Raw genomic sequence first — 19,716 nt, 5'->3', positions numbered from 1 at the left:
AGCACTGGGGTTGCAGCCGACCCTGGTTTGATCCTTAGTTCCAGTATGGCCTCTCGAACCAGGAGGGGTCCCTGGGCATCACCAGGGACAGCCAAAGAGAATCTAACCCCACCCCGCAAGAATAAAGAAAAACAAACAAAGACTCCAAGCAACAACTAAAACCCAAAGTACAAACCACAAGAGAAAAAAATAGATTGGACTTTATTTTTTATTTAAGCAGTAACTGCAGCAAAGGCCATTATCAAGAGCACGAAAAGACATCTTATAGAATGGGAGAGAATATTTGCAAATTGCATGTTTGATAAAGAGCAACATCTACAGTATGTCACTCAACAATAGGAAAACAGTTCAATTCTGCCAAGGGCAATAGATTTGAACAGCCATTTTTCCAACGGAGATATACTGGCGGTCAACCAACATGTGAAGAACTGTTTAAGGGCATAGCCATGATGGAAATGCAACTCCAAGACACAAGAAGAGATAACCCATTAATAATAGCTTTTTAAAAAAATGAGATATAACCTGTGTTGAGGTGGGTGTGGAGAAATTTGATCCTTCATCTTGTAGGAAATGTGAAAGTATGCAGTCAAATGACGATGTGAAATACGATGTTTATTTTCCATCAGTTAAACCATAAAATTACCATATGACCCAGCAATTCCACTCCTCCAGGCCTCATGTCCTCTGAAAATGCGAAAAGAGGCATTCAAACACAAATGGGCACACAGGTGTTCATAGAAACTCTGTTTGCACTGGCTAAGAAGGTAGAGGCGATTCAGAGGCCCGTGAGGTGACTAAACAGAACGACTGTACAATGGAATATTGTTCAGAGAAGAAATGGACTGACCTCAGAGGCCCCATCTTATCACCTGTACATGAAATATCTAGAGTGGGCAAGGCCACAGAACTAAAGACTGCAGGGACTAAAGCAGATTAACAGATGCCAGGGGCGGAGGGAAGGGGAGAACAGCCTTTGCTGATAATGGCCTTTGCTGCAGGCGTGCCTGAGTACTTAAGGGGTGCAGGGCTTCCTCTGGGGCTGATGAAGATCTCCGGTGGGCAATCCCATGAATATCCTTGACGCTGCTGAGATGCACACCGGGAACGGCTAAGATGGTGTCTTTGGGACCAGAGATGGTACAGGGAACACACTGGGCTCCATCCCCAGCACAGAGCTGCCCAGAGCATGGCGCACCAGCGAGTGTGGCTCCCAAACAAAGAGTGAACCAAGAAGATGAACATGGGGACTGGAGCGATGGTATAGTGAGTAGGGCGTTTGCCTCGCACCCAGCTGACCCAGGTTCAGTTCCCAGCATCCCATAGGGTTCCCGAGCACCGCCAGGAGTGATTCCTGAGTGCATGAGCCAGGAGGAACCCCTGTGCATTGCAGGGTGTGACCCCAAAGCCAAAATAAAAGGTAAACATGGTATTTTTACCACTAGTTAGAGCCTAGTGGGGTTACTGGTGACAGGTCCGAATCCAGTGTATGTGTGTGGTCGGGAGGGTAACTGTGTTCCCTAAAGTCAAAGCACCGAGAGAGGAGGGAGAGGCAGGTCCCCCGCAGTTGAGGGGGGCGGGGAGGCGATGGAGATGGGAGTCCCACTCAGATCCTCAGTCTTGTCCTTCGGGGGACCATGTTGGGGTTCTGCGGCGGTGGGTGTGTGGGTGAGTCTGAAAATCCTGGGGCTGGAGAGCGAGAGCTCAGTGTGGGCAATGCACAGGCGTCTTATATGGGAGCCCTGAGTTCCATCCCTGGCACCACATGGTCCCCTAAGCTCCAAGGGGAAATGGCCCCAAAGAATGGCCAGGAGGAGCTCTCTCCCCCCAAAAAATAATGAATAAATAAAATAATGCAGGTGCAGAGAACTGCAGTGACACCCTCTCCCTCCCCAAAGGCTCCATTCCTGTCAGGACACTCAGTGCTCTGACCAGCAGGGACTTGGCCCTGGAGCCCAGGCCCCACCTTGAAGTGCGGGGTGGGGGGCGGGAGGGGGAGCCACCACCCACATCTCCCCAGTCTGTGCGCTGGGGCTTGCAGTCAGCCTGGACCCCCTTTCTCACTGCCCCCAAGTGCTGGGCCCTGCGGAAGTGTCAGACCTGATGCTGGGGGGTGGGGTGGGGCAGGGCTGGATCAGTAGCACAGCGGGGAGGGCATTTGCCTTGCATGCGACTGACCCAGGTTCGAGCCCCGGCATTTCATAGGGTCTCCCCCCCACTCCCCCCGGCCCCGAGTATTGCCAGGAGTAATTCCTGAGTGCAGAGCCAGGAGGAACCCCTGAGCATCACAGGGTGTGACCCAACAAACAAAAAAATTAAATTAAAAAAAAAAAAGACTTGCTGCTTGGGTCAGAGGCTTGGGGCAGGGCTGAATTGTCAGAGCCGCGAGGAGGGAGGCTAGTGGGCCCCTCAGATCCCTGTGCCCCCAGCACTGAGCTGCACCTGGCGGAGTCGCCCGGTTCCATGTGCCACATCCAGGATCTTCTAGAACACGGAGAGCAGCTCAGCAGGAAGGCCCCAAGGTGGAGAAGCAGAAGCAAACAGGAACCCCCTTCCCCACCAGTGGCGTCCTCTCCTCGGGCCTCCAAAGCTCAGCTTCTTAAATAGGGGGTCTCCACCACCCTCGATGGGGTCCTGGAGGCTTGAATGTGGAGTCAGGAGAAATCTGCCCAAGCGGAAAGGTTCCTGAATGTACCTACGACCAAAAATGAATTCGAAGTCAGATGTGTGATGGGCTGGAGAGACGGCCGCTGTCTCTGTTGCTCTGTCTGTAATATTGGGCTAGCGACCCCTGCCTCACTCGTGGGTGGGATGGTGCCAGGGTGTAAGAACACATAAATGCTTAAGAGCAAAGGGAATGGCCACGCACAGATGGCCAACAAGGGCGGTCATGCCCGTGGCCATTCGTTCTCTCTCTTCCCGGCATTCTGTATCAACACCATCGGTTGTTCTTCACTGGAACCGTGCTCGGTACCCAGTCCCTCATTACTGAGCTGTCCCCTGTACAGTCCACCGGCTCGCTGTGGACCTGCTGAACCCTTGAAAAGTGCCTGGTCCAAGCTGAGCTGCCTGTCAGTGTAGAACAAGGCACCAGATAGAGAAGAGACAATATGGAAAAGAAGCAAAGTATCTTAACTTTTTTTGTCTTTTTGGGTCACAACCAGCCGTGCTCCTAGCTCTGCACTCGGGAATTACTCCTGGCAGTGCTCAGGGAACCATATGGGATGCTGGAGATCGAACCTGGGTCGGTTGCATGCCAGGCAAATGCCCTCCCCACTGTAGTACCACTCCGGCCTCCAATATCTTTTAATATTTTAATAGCAGGCCTGAGATCCTGCTCTACGGGCTGGAGCCGTGTGTCACAGGCAGGAGGCCAGGTTCGATCCCCAGCACTGCATGGTTCCAACAGCAGAAGCACCTGCACTTTCTCGCAAGCACTACCAGCTGTGGCCCCCCAAACAAAACCGAACAACAACGGCAATGATGTTTTTATTGATTACAGGTTGGGGTGGTATTGACAGTTCCGGGCCATGCTCCAAAGCTGCTCTTGGCTTTGCGTGGGGGCATGGCACGGCCTTGGGATCAAACCTAGGACTTGTGCCCGGGGAGTATGCACTTTGCGTCATCTCCCTGGCCCAGTAACAACTATTCTTAGAGATCGATCTAGAGTGTTCTCAGCCTGCTCTTAATCGAGCACCTCTTCACCCAGCCACACGTCTGCTCCAATATTCCAAGCGGGAGGAGTGGACGAATTCTTGTAGGCAGTGAGCCGTCTCCAGACAAAAGCGCATCCAGTCGCTGGGGGCAGGGCCGAGCTGGCCTGGGGCTCATGCTCTGCGGGCCCTTTTGCAGGTGCGCTGTCACCCTGAAATCCAAGAGTTGCGCCACTGGCAGAAGAAGCTGCGGGAGGAGAAGCACATTCGCCAGAGAATCCAAATGTTCTGGGCCAAACAAGAGAAGAAACGTGAGTAGCTCGATTCCCGGGCCATCTTCTATGCAGCAAAACCCGAATCGTATCCCGGGCTCCTGTGGGCAGCCGGCGGGTGCGGTGACTCCGCCTGCCCCAGCCGCACCCCACTTCCGGAGTGACTGGTGTGGTGGGGGGCTGGACACGTCATTTCTCTCTCCCCAGCAAAATCACTGTCTGTAGGTGGTTGGTCGGTTTGTCTCTAAAGCTTCAAGTCTTCTAGAATCACCATACAGGAAGTAGATGGGCGGCTCGTGGGCTAAGGGTTAGTTTCTTCTAAGTTGAGGTTGGGGTGTCTGGACCTCCCTGCGTCCGATGCTTCTGTCCACTCCCCCCAGGTGGGACTCAACCAGCCACATGTCAACATTCAGGGACCTGTGTGAGAAGCATGGAACCCCCCCCCGCCCCGCCTGCTGCCAGTGTCCCTCTCTGTCTGGTTTGCATGGCTCCTTTCCACACTGCCTTTGCATGGGAGAAAGATTAACATCACGCCAGTCGTAAAAGAGGCAGAAACCAGAAGTCCTGCATGGTTAAAACAGGTCGGGTGGAGCAGTCTACAGCAGGGAGGGCCTTTGCCTTGCATGAGGCTAACTCAGCATCCCATCGGGTCAGAGCCAGAAGTAACCCCTAAGCATTACCTGGTTTGTGACCCAAAAAGACAAAAACAAGTTGGGCGGGGGAGGTCACATCCTGTGACACTTTTCCAGTATGAAGGAATACAAATCTGTCTACCTAGGGGGTATCTTCATGTGTTACAAGGATGGTTACTGTGTCCATTCTGCATCTCCTCTGCATTTCTCTGGACATAATTGTTGTTCCAGTTACCTGCCAGAAAGTGGCACCTGGCTGTGTAGAGCTAAGAATTCTGCATCTTTTTTCTTTTCCTTTCTTTTCTCTTCTCTTTCTTTCTTTTTTTTTTTTTTTGGATCACACCCAGCCATGCTCAGGTTTACTTCTGGCTCTGCATTCAGAAAACACTCCTGGGAGTGCTCAGGGAGATGGGATGCTGGGAATAGAACCCAGGTTGGCTGCGTGCAAGGCAAACGCTCTACCCGCTGTGCTATCGCTCTGGCCCCCATTTTTTTGTGGGTGTGTTTGGGTCACATCCAGTGATGCTCAGAGCTTACTCCTGGCTCTGTGCTCAGGAATCACTCTTGGCAGTGCTCGGGGAACCCTATGGGATGCTGGGGATCAAACCCAAGTACAAAGCAAGTGCCCTACCCACTGCAATATCTCTCTGGCCCTGGGATTCTGCATCCTTTTTTTTTCAACCAGTAACGTGGAAGGACGTTCACAATCTATTCTCAAGTGAAGGGGAATTGCAGGACCATGCATTTGCATCCATCTTTTTAAAAAAGTACCCCCCCAATAAATAAATTAAATAAAAAAGTACACCCATGGAGAAGCTGCCAGAATGTCCTGGAACAATGTGTTGGTGGGGGTTCCTTCACATAGGGGGTTGCCCTTTATAATCTTTTAAATAAACACATAGTACTTACAATAGTATGAGTCCACAGTACAGTGATGAAAGTTGATAGCAATTCCTGGGCCCGCTCCTGGTAGTGCTGCCGTGCCCACCCTCACCCGCCCTCGCTAGCCCAAAGCTTCTCCTGGCCAATGCACTTCCTGGTTTTGGCCACTGCTCCTGGGCTCAATAAGAAATCTCATCCTTTGGGACCAAGCCATAGTACAGTGGGTAGGACATTTGCCTTGCACGCAGCTGTGTAGAGCTAAGAATTCTGCATCTTTTTTCTTTTCCTTTCTTTTCTCTTCTCTTTCTTTTTTCAGGTAAAAAAGACTTCTCATCCTTAAAATAGATGTCGGGCTTTTTAGGGATCAAGGATGTGATACGCAACGGAATCCCAAATTATTCTGGGAAAAAAAAGCATGTGTTAACACACATGCACACATAGGCAGTACAAACAGAAAATGATTCATGGGGACAGTGACTCAGTATCATTCAGATGATTGCGAGCTTTCTGTGAATTCGAGAGTAGAAGTTTTTTTAAAAAAAAAGAGCCTCTCTGGGGACTGAGAGATAGCACAGCGGGTAGGGCACTTGCCTTGCACGTGGCCGATCCGGGTTCGATTCCCAGCATTCCCGTATGGTCCCCTGAGCACCGCCAGGGGTTAACTCCTGAGTGCAGAGCCAGGAGTAGCCCCTGTGCATTGCCGGGTGTGACCCAAAAAGCAAAATAATAATAATAATAAATAAAATAAAAAAAGAGTCTCACCTCCTGACATTCTGCTGTTATGTGGGCTGGACCTGGGCCTCTGGGTGAGTGTTAGCTTCCTGGTTCTGTTCTGATGGCTGGACAGAGCTGGCCGCTGCCCCACCCCCCACCTCCTGGAGGTGCCAAGTCCCTTCTGCTCTGTGCATTCCTTGAAATGTGCGGTCCCCAAGGCCAGCCGTAACTATCTCAGCTCTGGTTACAAGAGACCTGGGTCACAAGAACAGTAGCTACGTCTGTCTGGATACAAATAAAGTGCTAAAAACAAGTGTGGATTGAATGCACTGTTTAAAAAAAAAATTGCCATACCTAGCAGTGCTCAGGATCACTCTTGGTGGGCTCAGGGGACCAGTCACTACATGCAAGGCAAGCATCCTAGATTCTGCACTAGCCCCTGAAATGCACATTTAATTTTTATTTACTTATTTATTTGCTTTTTGGGTCGCACCCGGTGGTGCTCAGGGGTTACCCCTGGCTCAGGGGTTACTCCTGGCTCTGCACTCAGGAATTACTCCTGGTGGTGCTTGGGGGACCATATAGGATGCTGGGAATCAAACTGGGTAAGCCGCGTGCAAGGCAAACTGTGCTATTGCTCCAGCACCGCACATTTAATATTGAGAGAATAATTGAGAGTGTGGGAGAGTGAATGAATGAATGAATGAATGAACGAAGAAGGAAGGAAGGAACAAACTGAGTCCTGAGGCGTACAGACAGTGCCGGTGGAAGCAGAGCTCTCTCTGTGCCTCAGGGAAGACCTCTCTCCCCTGTCTGATGGCTGTTCCCTTTAGAGTCGGGCAGGCCGTGAGGCCGTGATCAGTTGAAAGGTCAGGGAGAGTGCAGCCTGTTTAGTTCTGTTGTGAGTTATTCATTTCGCGGTGGGTTGACGGATGGACTTGGCGCACGCCGGGAGCTGGGAACCAGGCCTGAAAGCGGCCTGGATTAAAGTCGAGGCATGCAGCCAGCAGGAGGGGCCGGGGTGAGCATTCCCACCCACCACCTGCTGCTGCTGCTGCCGACCTCCTGCTTTGGGTCGGTTGCGCTGTCGGAGGGGCAGTATCAGACCCTCACCACGGGGTCTTCAACAGATGCCCAGCTATGTGGTTTTGGGGTTCAGTTCCCTCTTAAGAAGAAGAGAGAGAGGAGGAAGGGGAGGGGAAGGGCGGAGGGAAGGAAGAAAGGAGAGGAGAAAGGGGAAGGGCCATTCTGAAACTGTCCCAACTCCACGGTCATTTAGGGGACCGGACAGCACAAGGACGTGTCTCAAGCTGAAGGCCACCTTGTTTCATGTTGTTTGGGCCACACCTGTGGTTCTCAAGGGTTCCGCCTTGAGAACCCTGTTCTGGCCCCGGGTGGGGGGGGGGGCACTTAGAAAGGCATCAAGGGGCTGGAGTGATAGTATAGCAGGGAGGGCATTTGCCTTGCACGCGGCCAACCCGGGTTTGATCCCGATCATCACATAGGGTCCCCCGAGCACCACCAGGATGATTCCTGAGTGCATGAGCCTAGGAGTGGCCCCTGAGCATTGCTGGGTGTTGCCCCAAAAGCAGAAAAGGAAAAAGAAAGTCACCAAACCAGATCCCGGAGTTGTGGTGAAGCATTTTGAAAGCGAAGGTCAGACGCAACTCGCTCTCCTTGGGAAATGGTGGGAGTGGCTATGACGGCACCCTTGGGAGCAGCCCCCCTCTCTTCCCTGTGAGACCCTGCATCGAGTACGGTCTTGGTTAAGAGGGTGCTGTTCAGTCCATCGTGAGCCCTGGTATTTCCAGCCTGCACCCGGTGCAGACAGGCAGCCTGAGATGAGGGAGGTGGGGTCAGCTGTCGGGTGGGCCCATGGGGGTCACATATAGCCCGTGTCATATTACCAGAGCACAGGCCACCCCCAGCCGCCGGGCTCTCTTTAAGGCTCAAAGTGGTGCAAAATGATCCCGGAGCGTCTCTCCAGCGGGACAGTTGCAGGAATTATTTTTAAATGCCTGTGAGCAGAGCAGCGGCTCATGTGATGCCCAGGAAGATGCTGGAGTCGCTGGTTCCTCTTCTGCTTGCTCACCCGTTTGTTCCCCACCTCATTCCAAGGTGGGGTGCGAAACCCACTGAGACCTTTTTAACTAAATGCAGTGACTGAGTGACAAGGGGTGGGGGGTGGGGGAATCAGAGTAGGGACAGAATAAAGCCACTGGCTGCAGTAAGCAGAACACTTCCCCTGAGGACTGTGTTGGCTCCAGGTCGCTTGGAGACGAAGCGAAGGGGGAAGTAGGATCAGGGCCCCCAAGAGCAAGGCAGACGGGGCTCAGGAGGCAGGAAGCGGTCAAGATACTGGGCACCCTGCCAGCCATGAACCAGTCCTCCTGGCCCAGGGCAGTTAGGATAGAGAGGGGACCACTGTGACAGTGAGAGTTGGAAATTGTCACTCTGGACCAGAACTGAAAGAGGTAGAGGGACAAATAGGATGACCTTTCAGTGGTCATATTACAACCATAATGCCCAAAAGTGAGGGGGAAAGAGATAGATAGGGAGAGAGAGAGGGAAATAGAGAGAGAGAGAGAGAGAGAGAGAGAGAGAGAGAGAGAGAGAGAAGAAAAGTGCCTCTCATAGAGGCAGGCAGGGGACGGGGGGAGGGGCTGGAAGGAAATGGAGGACATTAACGGTGGGAAATGTACACTGATGAAGGGACTGGTGATGGAACACTGTATCACTGCAGGAGTGAAACCCAATCACGGACAACTTTGTAACTATGTGTCTCATGGTGATTCAGTAACATCAGCAGCACTTGTAGCACTGTAGCACTGTCCTCCCGTTGTTCTTGGATTTGCTGAGCAGGCACCGGTAACATCTCCAATGTGAGACTTGTTATTACTGTGTATGTACAGCTGTCTATTTATGAATGTGGGATCATCCATACGGGGCTGTCACTCGCTTTCACCTTCATTTGGCAGCATGTCATAAATTGTCTTTGTAAGAGTACAGACATTTGGGGCTGAAGCGATAGCACAGCGGGGAGGGCGTTTGCCTTGCACGTGGCCGACCCGGGTTCAATTCCCAGCATCCCATAGGGTCCCCCGAGCACCGCCAGGAGTGATTCCTGAGTGCAGAGCCAGGAGTAACCCCAAAAGAAAAAAAAAAGAGTCCAGAGATTTGTCCCATTCTTTGCTTTTGCTTCTCGACCAAAGGTCACATCTCAAGCATCCTTGCTGCTTCGGTTTGGTTTCTTGGTTCTGACTTCCCCTCCCCCCACCTCCCACCCCACGGGGCTGCTGGGGCTTATTCCTGCCTCTGTGCTCCCCGTGGCACTGGGGGCACGGTGCTGGGGATGGAACTCAAGTTGGGTGCAGGCAAGGCAAGCACCCTCCCCGCTGTGCTTTCTCTCAGGTCCTGGTTTCGGTTTGACTGCGGGTGGTGTTCACACCTGGGGTGCTCAGGGGACCAGGCCGTGTTGGGGGGAGTCGGCATGCCGGGCGCACAGGGCAGCCCTTCCAGCCTCTCACCCTGTGGCCGGGTGTCGGATCTGGAATGTGAGTTAGTGTCCATGCAGCTTTGGGTCGACCCACCTGAGAAGCAGGTCACTATGTGGGTCCACCACAGGCCCTGCGCTGGGAAAGCTGAGGGGCCTCTGGGCCCTTTGGAAGAGGGCACAGGACAGGGTGGCAGGGCCCAGTTAGACTCTGTGGCTTGGGAGTTCCTTCAGGGAGGGGGACTGAGCCACAGAAACCCAACAGCAGGGCTGATTCCAGCACCAGCCCCTCATCACGCACCTGGATCACCTTTTGAGAGCAGGGGCCCCTGATGAGTTTGAGTATCGTTAGAGAAAGCCAGAGAGTGGGAAAGAGAGTGAGAGGAAGAGAGAGCCAGAGAGTGAGTGTGCGCGGGGTGGATGCGTTAGTATAGCAGGGAGGGCACCTGCCTGGTGCAGAGCCGACCCGGTTGATCCCCGGCATCCCAGAGGGTTCCCTGAGCACCTCCCGGAGTGATTTCTGAGTGCAGAACCAGGAGTAACCCTTGAGCATCACCGGGTGTTACCCGAAAAGAGAAAAAAGAGATTGATTACCTGGGAGATCAGTTCTAGGAGGTGCCAACTTGATGGGCGGAAATAGAAGCTTCCAGAGTGTCAGGGGCTGGGCGGGGGTGGGGTGGGGATGTCGGTAGTGACCGCTAGGCCCTGGGCAGGCTCCTGCTTCTCGAAGGCCCTGTGGAGTAGGCATTTCCCTGGATGGGAAGGGGGTGGGGGAGTGTTAGGGGGGCTTCCCAACCACCTCGCTCGTGGGTTCCTTCCATGGTGGAGCAGAGGGTGACCAAGCACCTGCCAGGGGTGCCAGGGGGACCCCTCGCCCACACCACTGCCATTAGGTGGCAAAGCCAGACCCTGCAGTGATCATGGGCACCTGGGTGGTCACCAGCTTGGGAGAGTTTGGGGTGGGGGCACCCGCAACAGTAGCCTGGGGTTGGATATGGCGACCCCAGGCTGAGCTCAGAAGTGAGCCAGGTAGGAGCTTGTGGTGGCGGGGGGAGGGTTTCCAGGGTGGGCAGAGAGCTGAGGAGGGTATGCGGGGGTGGGGTGCCAAAGGGGCTCCAGGGGGAGGCAGGGGAGGGCAGCAGCCTCACAGCTCTGGGCAAGGGCCAGGGTCACGAGCCCACAGGGTTTCAGCTGGGCAGGGGCAGCAGCAGAAGGGCCAGACAGGCCCCGGGTGATAGGACAGCGGGCAGGGCTCTGGCTTTGCACGCAGCTGACCCAGGTGCCAACCCTGGCACCCCATATGGTCACCCGAGCCCCGCCAGGAGTGATGCCAGGAGTGATCCCTGAGCTTGGAGGCAGGAGTAACCCCTGAGCACGGAGAGCTGTATCCGTCCCCCTCCGCCACACACAATGTGGTTTTATTGGGTGGTAAATGTTGAGAAGCTGATGCTTGGGTGTTTCATCGCTGTATGGCTGAATCTCAAACAGGAAAGCTTTGTAACTCTATCTCACGGTGATACAATTAAAAAGAAAAACAACAACAACACACACACACAAAGTAATGTGGAGTTCATGCCCAATCAGTCAGCTTAATCAATGGCTGAACAAATAGCAGTACTCCTATATTATTTTGAAAAAAGAGGAAGAAGAAAAAGAAGCAGCAGCTGCTTCTCAGCACCAGGGGTCTCGGGTAGAGAGAACAGCGGTGGAAGCTGCGAAAGTGCCTTTCAAGATCTACTTCTCTTAGACCCTTTTGAGGCTTAATTTGCACCCAGACTGCTCTGGGTTCCTGACCCACCTGCCAGTGCCTGGATGCCTGAAGCCCTGTGGAAAAATCCCTTCTGGGTTAGGGACTCACTGATCATGCTGGAGCTGTTTAAAAGCAACAGGAGCTTTTGTTTCCATTTCACTGAAAGGCAACGTTTAACGGCCGGGCTTCTGCCAGTCTGCGCTGGATGAGAACTGTTTATCCCCCCAGCTCTTTCAGAATGCCTGGGATATTTCTAAAGGCTCTGTCTTGGCAGCAGCTGAGAATGCAGAGATAGATTCAAAGAGTGGGCGGGGGGTGGGGGGAAAGTCACAAGGCTGACGGTTTGGTCTGTGTTCATTTACACCCGTGACTCTGGGCCTTGGGAGACACAGAGACAGTTTTAAATTCAGTGCAGGGTGCTTAAACCCTGGTGCTAAAACTTCGGTCTCGCTTATAAACTGAGACGTGTGTGCGCGCGCGTGTGTGCCGTGTGCCGTTGGGCGGGCGGGTGGGGGCAGCGGTGGGGCTACTAATCTGTATGTTAAAAGCATATCATCCACAGAGGAAGTGCACCTCTGCATTGTGAGAATTTGTTGCAAAGTGATGTTTGTAACAAATCTCCGGCTGGCTGGAGAGAGGGGAGATAGTGTAGCAGGTTAGGGCCCTTGCCTGGATTTCATCCAGGAGTCCTACCAGGAGGGATCCCAGAGCGCAGAACCAGGAGTCAGCCCTGAGCACCACTGGGTGGGCGCCCCAAAACCAAAGAAATAAAACGCTGTCTTAGAGCTCCCCGTCAGCCCCTCTGTCAGCCCTAGAGTTAAGGGGTGAGCTTACTAAAGATCTTCCCCTTGTAGTGTAGGGAAATTCCCTGTTTCCACATGCTTCCTGCCCCACTTCACAGGTGAGAGAGGGAGCTGAGGCTTCCGGGTTAAGGGGCTTGCTGGCGTGACCCCATGGGGAAGGGGTGGGGGCTCATAGCCAGTCCCCCCAGGTCCATCTTAGCAGCTGAGAGGGACCCTGGAGACTTCCTCCCTGGTCCAGAGAGAGTGGTAGTCGGATGGGGTGGGGTGAGGGGTTCCCTTTCCCTCCCTCACTCAAAATAAGCACAGCGGGTAGGGCATTTGCCTTGCATGCGGCGACCCAGCTTCGATTCCCAGCATCCCATAGGGTCCTCTGAGCACCGCCAGGAGCAATTCCTGAGTGCAGAACCCGGAGGAACCCCTGTGCATCGCCAGGTGTGACCCAGAAAGCAAAAAAAAAAAAAAAAAAAAGCCTTTTTCTAAAGGTCCCTCCTCGCTGCCCCCTACTCTGGTCTCCACAGCACCCTGCCTCCTTCCAGCACCCAGGGGCCCCCCTCAGCAGGGCTCGGGTTTGATAGGCTGGTGCAGAGGTCAGGGACCCAGCCCCGCCCGTGCTAACACTCCCACATTTCGTCCTGTCCCCTCACCCCCAAGCCCCGCCTCTGCTTCTCCAGCTCCCTCCTCCTGGACCCCCAGGGAGGCAGGAAAACTCCTGTGGGCCCTGGGGGGTCTGTGTGACTCTTGTCATTCAAATATATACATTTTTTTGGGGGTCCTCTTTTTTTGGTTTTGGGCCCACACCCAGCTGTGCTCAGGGCTTACTCCTGATTCAGTGCTCAGGACCCACTCTGAGCTACCCCCTTGGGGTCCCCCTGTGGGTGCCAGGGATCCAGCCCAGCTCAGTCTGCCTCCCCAGCCTCCTGTCATTCCTTCTGCCGCAGATCTGCCCTGATTTGAGCAACAACTTCTCCCTTCGGGGTTTCCTTCTTATCTCCCCTGAAGCTTTCTAGAATGGCTGCACATTTGCCTCTTTATCAAGGCAAATAACCTCATTTGTAGCTTCCTTCAGGGGCCGGAGAGATAGCACCGGAGGAAAGGCGCTCGCACTCGGCCAGGTTCGATCCAGGCTCCGGGCATGTGGTCCCCTGAGCACCATCCCAGTCCCAGAGCGACAGTCCAGTGGGGAGGGCACTTGCCTTGCATGCGGCCAACCTGGGTTCAGTCCCTGGCATCCCATACGATGCCCCCAGCACCCCCAGGAGTGATCCCCACGTGCAGAGCCAGGAGTAACCCCTGAGCATTGCCCGGTGTGGCCTAAAAACCAAGAAGGAAAAGGACAAAGAAGTAGTCGTCCCACCCTTCGCCCCCAAGACCTCCCAAATGTGGCTTGGTGCTCAGGCCCGGAGGGAGAGCAACACATGGGCCCAGCCAGGGCCTCACTGGGCAGTGCGGACGGATCTCATGGGACTGGGGTTGGACTTGGGGCCTTAAGGCTCAGTGGAGTTCTCCCCCACCCCAGGGACCACATGTCTAACGCCTTCATTGTACTTGACCAAGGCCAGCAAGTCCCCAGCCCCAAAGACGTTCTTGAGATGCGGCATGTTCAGGGGGGTTAGCCAGAAATGAGTTGGAGACCAGCCCCCTCTGTTGCATCTTTGCAGGATTCTTGCCCTGTCGGGTGAGAGACTGTGACCTTGGGGAGTCTGTGACCTTGCCAAGGTCAAGGGCATGACCTCCTGCTCCGGGATGATAGTACCATGGGGAAGGCGCTTGCCCGGCATGTGGCAGACCTGGGTTTGCTTCCCGGTACCATAAATGCTTCCGTGAGCCCTGCCAGGGGTGATGCGGAGTGGAGGCAGGTGTGAGCTGGGTGTGGCCCCTAACAAAAAACAAAAACCAGCAAAAATAAACACCCCAAACTAAAGCCAGTGTGACTCAGTCAGGCCCCTTCACAGCTCCTGTTTCTGTCTCCTCTACGAGCTGGAAAAAAATAAAAGCACTTACCTCACTCCCGCTCTCGCCCTGCCCTCAAAGGGGCCAGGAAGTGCCACAGACACGTTGCTTTTATTATGCACCAGAACCTAGAACCAGGGTAACTGGATGGAGGCTGCGTGTTCAGGGGCACGAGTAAAGCTCAGCACCAGGGGTGCATGTGTGAGGGCCCCCAGCTCGGCCCCTGGGACGGCATGGCCCCTTCTCAGGGTGCTGTGGGCCCAGAGCCCCGGGCTTCTTTTTTCCTTTTTGAGTCACACCCGACGATGCTCAGAGGTTCCTCCTGGCTCTGCACTCAGGAATGACTCCTGGCAGTGCTCGGGGAACCCTATGGGATGCTGGGAATCGAACCTGGGTTGGCCATGTGCAAGGCAAACGCCCTACCCGCTGTGCTATTGCTCCAGCCCAGAGCACTGGACTTAAGTTGTCAGAAGTGGCCCTGGGGCCCCCACCACGGCCAGGGCGCCCCCGAGTGAATGCAGTGGGGTTCCCTGTAGAGCGCGTGCTGTCTGGGGAGCAGCCCCTGTGTCTTAGGGGGATGCAGGGACCCTTGGCGTGAGGGGCCCTCAGTGCCGGTGGGCGGATGAGGGTGTATGAAGCATGCCCAGTACCCCTCCTGAGCCCTGGTTCTCTGTCTCCCTCAGAACTGTGGCCCCAAAGAGCTGGCTGTGGCCCAGAATTAATCAGAGCTGGGGGCACCTCAGGGGCTGGCTGTGTACTTGAAGGTGTCGGGGTGCGGCTGAGCACAGGGACACTCTCCCCAACACGACTTGGCAGAGGGGCACAAAGGAGGGTGCCCTGGGAATTCCAGTTCTGTTGGGGGTGGGGTGGACTGGGGCCGCTTTGGGGCTTGCTTCTGGTTCTGCATTCAGGAGTGACCCAGGGCACTGCTCAGGAACCCCTCTGGGGCCCGTGGGATCCAACTGGGGACTGTCACGTGCGAGGCACATGTCTTACCCGTTACATTGTCTTGCTGGCCTGGGCTGGGGCCCACCTTGGAACTGTGTCCTTTGGCCAGGCCACCTGGCAGCCCCTGAATTTTCCCCGGGCAGCTTCTTTCTCCATCACTCTCTTGTGTGGGAACAGTAGAGGAGAGGTCGGCGAGGCCGCGGCTGGGGAGAGCGGAGGGGCTGCTCTGGCCTCCTTAGCACACGAGGCAGGCCCCGTCCCGGGATTTTCTGCTCTCCCCGGGTGCTTCCCAGCTGACTGTGCGGTTGCCTGCCCGGGGGGATAGGGACAGCAACGGGCATGGGCTAGAAGCCTGGGCAGTGATGTCTCACCAATGCAGGGAACCTGACCCCACTGCTCACTGCCCACTGCCACCTGCACCCAGCCAAGATGAAGGAAAGTGAGAGACTTTGTTTTTAACACAGTGATCCGTGCACATGGGTCTCAGGGGGAAAGGGCGCTAGAGCAGGGGCCTTCAGCCCACCAGAGCACAAAACAGCTGAAAACCACACACCTACCGGCCACAAATGGAGTGAGCTCCTTCACTCTGCCCCTCCCATCTGGAGAGAACTTGGACCTGCAGACATCAGCTGTGGTACCCTTTATCCGGAGAAGCATCAGCTCTCCTGCCCCCCCACTGCTAAAGTGTGATTTGCCGTATCTGCCCTTGTAACTTCAATGTCGAAGACTTTCTTCCTTTCTCTTCTTGGGGGGCACCTGTTGGTGCTGATGGAGGGGGCTTACTCCTAGCACAGTGCTGGGGGTGGGGGGGTTGTCAGTGAACCAGTTGGCGATGCGAGAGAACCAGGCTCTCAGCCTGGCTCTCGCCCGGGCCCTACCAGCTTTGAAAACTTCGACCTCTGGGGGCTGTGTGGAAAATACAAATGACCAGAGACTCGCACCTGATTGGCTCACTGGGCTCTGGGACCGGCTAAAGCCTGCCCCTCCCCCTCCTTTCCATTCTGTGCCCCCGCCCTGCCAGATTGGTGTGCTGGGGAGTGGGAAGGAATGGAGATCCCGGCTGGCATCCTACCCAGGAATTGGGGGCATCCTGGGGCCAGGCGACTGGGTGGGTTCTAGCCACAGATGGCAACAAGGTCCGAAGAGAAGCTGAGCGCCGGGAGGGAATGCCCTCGGCCTCTCCTTCCCTGGGGCCGCTGGGTGCAAGCTGCAAACAGCAGAACTCTGGAACCCACAGACTCGGGCATATGGGCGCCGAGGGGGCAGGGAATCCCACAGTGCTCTGGTGGTGGGGGTGGGATGGGGGCATTTAAAGGGGCTCAGACCAGGTTCTCGGCCCAAGCTGCACATCTGTAACGGGAGCTGCGGATAAATCCTTAGGCCCAGGCCCCAGACCCCATTACTGAGAAAGCCTGGGGCCAGCCGTGGACCCCAGTGGACTCCAAGCTGCTGGGCGACCCCTCCAAAGGCAGGAGGGGCAATAGCCCTCAAGCCTCAGCGTGCCCGCTGCCCTCACTAGGAGGCGGGGGGGGGGGTAGTGAGACTCACAGATGGCCGGTCCTGTCCCCAGAGCAGCATCCACACCTCAGGGACACTGCGGGAGAGTGTTGGAAGCCAGGAAGGGTCATTAGAACCAACTTCCTTTCTTCCTTCCTCCCTTCCTCCCTTCCTCCCTCCCTCCCTCCCTCCCGCCCGCCCTCCCTCTGTGCTGGAGCAAATTCAGGTCATACCAGGTGGGCCTCAGGGACTCCTCCTAGTTTGATGCTCAGGGGCCACTCCCTGTCATTTCTTGGGACCATGCAGTGCCAGAGACTGAGCCTGGGTGATGTGTGTGCTGCAGCCCCTCCAGCCATCTCCTCAGTCTCACTGGCCCACTCAGAGGCTGCGGGAGCCTGTGTCCACCTAGACAGTGTCATAGTGTTGTTCTTGGGCCTGGCCAGGGGCCATGCTAGTCAGAGGGAGGTCGGGACGAGGCAGGCGGGATTCCCGAGTTCTGCCGTTCCTGAGAACAGTAGCCTGCCCCCACCTGCTCCCGGAACAGTGCTCTCCCACTCAGCACTGAGAAGAGAGGGGGTTCAGGTTAATGCAGTCGGGCATCAACACCGACATCTGGTGCAGGCGCTGCACACCTGGAGCACAGGTGTATTCCAAGAGACAGGACCTGGGGCCAGGGAGGGGAGGCACTTGCCTTGCTCATGACTGACCGAGTTAAGCCCCCCCCCCCCCCCCCAGTCTGTGGGGCTTTGGGCATGTCTGCAAGAGTCCAGGGCCAAGGCCAGTGGCCATCACCCCATCCAAAGGCAGAAACACCCGGCAGCCCTGAACCTTGCATGTGAGTGGCTGCCTTAGGGGCCGGGCCAGCTGGGGAGGTGCTGACCCCATCATGGCTGTCTTGGGCTGGGCAGCCTCTGGCCACAGGGAAATATTTATTCTGTTTGTACACTCAGAGGTCAATAAAACTCATTTTCTAGGGGCAAAAAAAAGAAAATCCCATAGGGTCCCCCAAGCCAAGAGTGATCCCTGAGCGCAGAGCCTGGAGTCAGCCCGGAGCACAGCCAGCTGTGGCCCAACTTCCCCCATTGATCCCCCCACCCCCCACCCAGTTCCCACAGTCCTAGGTGGGGGTGGAGAAGTGGTTTCGACTGGGATCAATTTCACTCACAAACAGTTCAGCGTTGTGTTCACCAATGATGCCAGGAGCCCCCCCATCTCATGTCACCCAGACCTTGACCCCCAAGTTTCTCCGCTGGCCTTGTGCGGCCTCCAGCCATCTCCCCAGTTTGTATGTTTGGCCATGAAACTGGGAGCAGTGACAGATAGTGGGGGGGGTGAGTCGAGAGCAGGGAACCTATGATTGATCGTCTTCAATTAAAAAAAAAAAGGGCTGGAGTGATAGCACAGTGGGTAGGGCGTTTGCCTTGCATGCGGCCGACCAGGGTTCGATTCCCAGCATCCCATATGGTCCTCTGAGCACCGCCAGGGATAATTCCTGAGGGCAGAGCACTGAGTAACCCCTGTGCATCGCCAGGTGTGCAAAAAAAAAAAAAATCCTTCCTACAGTTCCTCAGGGCTGCCACAGATGCCTCTGGCCACCTTCTGAATGGCCAGGAAGGTTCTGGAAAGCTGCGCCAGGAGCGCAGTGGCCCCAGGCCCTGCCATGGTGAACCAGAGCTGGAGTGGGGCAGGGGTCCGGGGCTGTGCAGGAGGGTCGCCTTCCCTGACGCATGCTCTCTCTCTTGTTTGCAGTGCACTGCAGTATGGAGGACGACGACTAGGCAGTCTGGCCAAGGTTGGATGCAGGGCCACGTCCAGAGCCTGTGCCCCCAGTTGGGGGTTGGCAGGTGACCGCGGTATCTTGCCCTGCGCATGCTAGACTTAACTAAAGACCTGTTTTAGGGCCCTTCATCCTAAGAAAGAGCCTGCCTCCACCTCCCACGCACACCATTCCCAGGTTTTTTCCTTTATTTTTATTTTATTTTTTGGCGGGGGGAGTGTCACATCTGGCAGTATTCCGTGCTCTGCACTCAGGATCACTCCTGGCTAGCCAGGGACCATCTGAGGAACCAGGGGATCGAACCTGAGTGAGCGGCATGCAGGGCAAGAGCCCTCCCCGCTGTATTATTGCTCTGGCCCCCAGATTTTTTTTTTAATCCTTTATCTGGAAATTTCTTCCCTGTTCCTCACCAACTGTCTGACAATGTACGACGGGGTTTGTGTGTGTGGGGGGTGGGGGGCTCTAGTTTTTGTTCCCAGCTCAGGACCACTTTTGCCAAAGGGCCTTGTATTTTACATCTAAGTCCCTGAGCTCTGCAGGTGAGCGCTCTTTCAGTAATAAATTGAGAAGGCATTCTTCCTCGTTTCTGCATCTCATTTTCCCCCTTCCCATTTCCAAAGGAGACTGGCCCTTCATTTGTTACTGTCCACCCAGCGTGATGAGACCAGTCAGGGACCCAGGACAGGCCACCGAGTTCCATGGTCCCGGCCCGAGGCACACTGGAGATTGTCTGGTTTTGTGGGTTTTGAGGAGGTGTGTTTTGTGCCAAGTGTGGATGGGGACTGGGCCTCGCCTGTTCCTGGCCACCCTGCCGTGGCCTCCAGAAGGCCCTTGAGCCTGAGCTTGGGCTGGGTGGTTGGGACATGCTACCACACATCTTACATAAATAGTAAAGCCTTTATTGTCGTGTTATGAACAGCGTTTGGAAAATAAAACCTATCCGGCCCATGCTTTACAATCTTTTAAATAAATGCATTGGAGTATTTATAGACAGTCATTCAGGAGTACACATTGATTGTCCTGAAATTTCTTGAAAAATTTTTAAATATATATATATATATATATATATCTATATCTATGTCTGCAACAGTTGGCCCGGGAGGGTGAAGGTACCTTATAAAACACACCATGAATGCGTTTCATAAATATATATTATCCCTTATCAAAAAAATGAGCCGCGGCTCTTGATCAGTGAGTAAACAGCACCTGCTGTAAAGCTCAGGGTGCGGGCCTAGCAGAGTCTCGCTGCCTGCGCCCCTGTGAGCTGTGGGTTCAGCCCTGGCTAAGCAAGAAGAGCCCCCGCCCCAAAAGTTGATCCCCACTTTCAACAACCCAGCCTTCAGCCCTA

General features: G+C 55.0%; 1 protein-coding gene across 1 annotated transcript in view; it reads left to right on the top strand.

Annotated features, from left to right (window-relative positions):
- IQCK (IQ motif containing K) overlaps nt 1-18,781 on the top strand; it is an 81,282-nt gene extending 62,501 nt beyond the window's left edge. Inside the window, exons 8-9 of the mRNA XM_056138790.1 lie at nt 3,850-3,961; nt 18,341-18,781. Of these exons, the coding sequence (XP_055994765.1) occupies nt 3,850-3,961; nt 18,341-18,369 (141 nt within the window). The 3' untranslated portion in view covers nt 18,370-18,781. The remainder of the gene's footprint in view (nt 1-3,849; nt 3,962-18,340) is intronic.
- Nucleotides 18,782-19,716: the final 935 nt, after the last annotated feature.

The sequence above is a fragment of the Sorex fumeus genome, unplaced genomic scaffold (assembly GCF_029834395.1).
Source record: "Sorex fumeus unplaced genomic scaffold, SorFum_2.1 ptg000130l, whole genome shotgun sequence".
NCBI classification, from domain to species: Eukaryota; Metazoa; Chordata; class Mammalia; order Eulipotyphla; family Soricidae; genus Sorex; species Sorex fumeus.
Note: the sequence above shows the minus strand (reverse complement) of the source record. Positions and strands in the feature narration are given on the sequence as shown.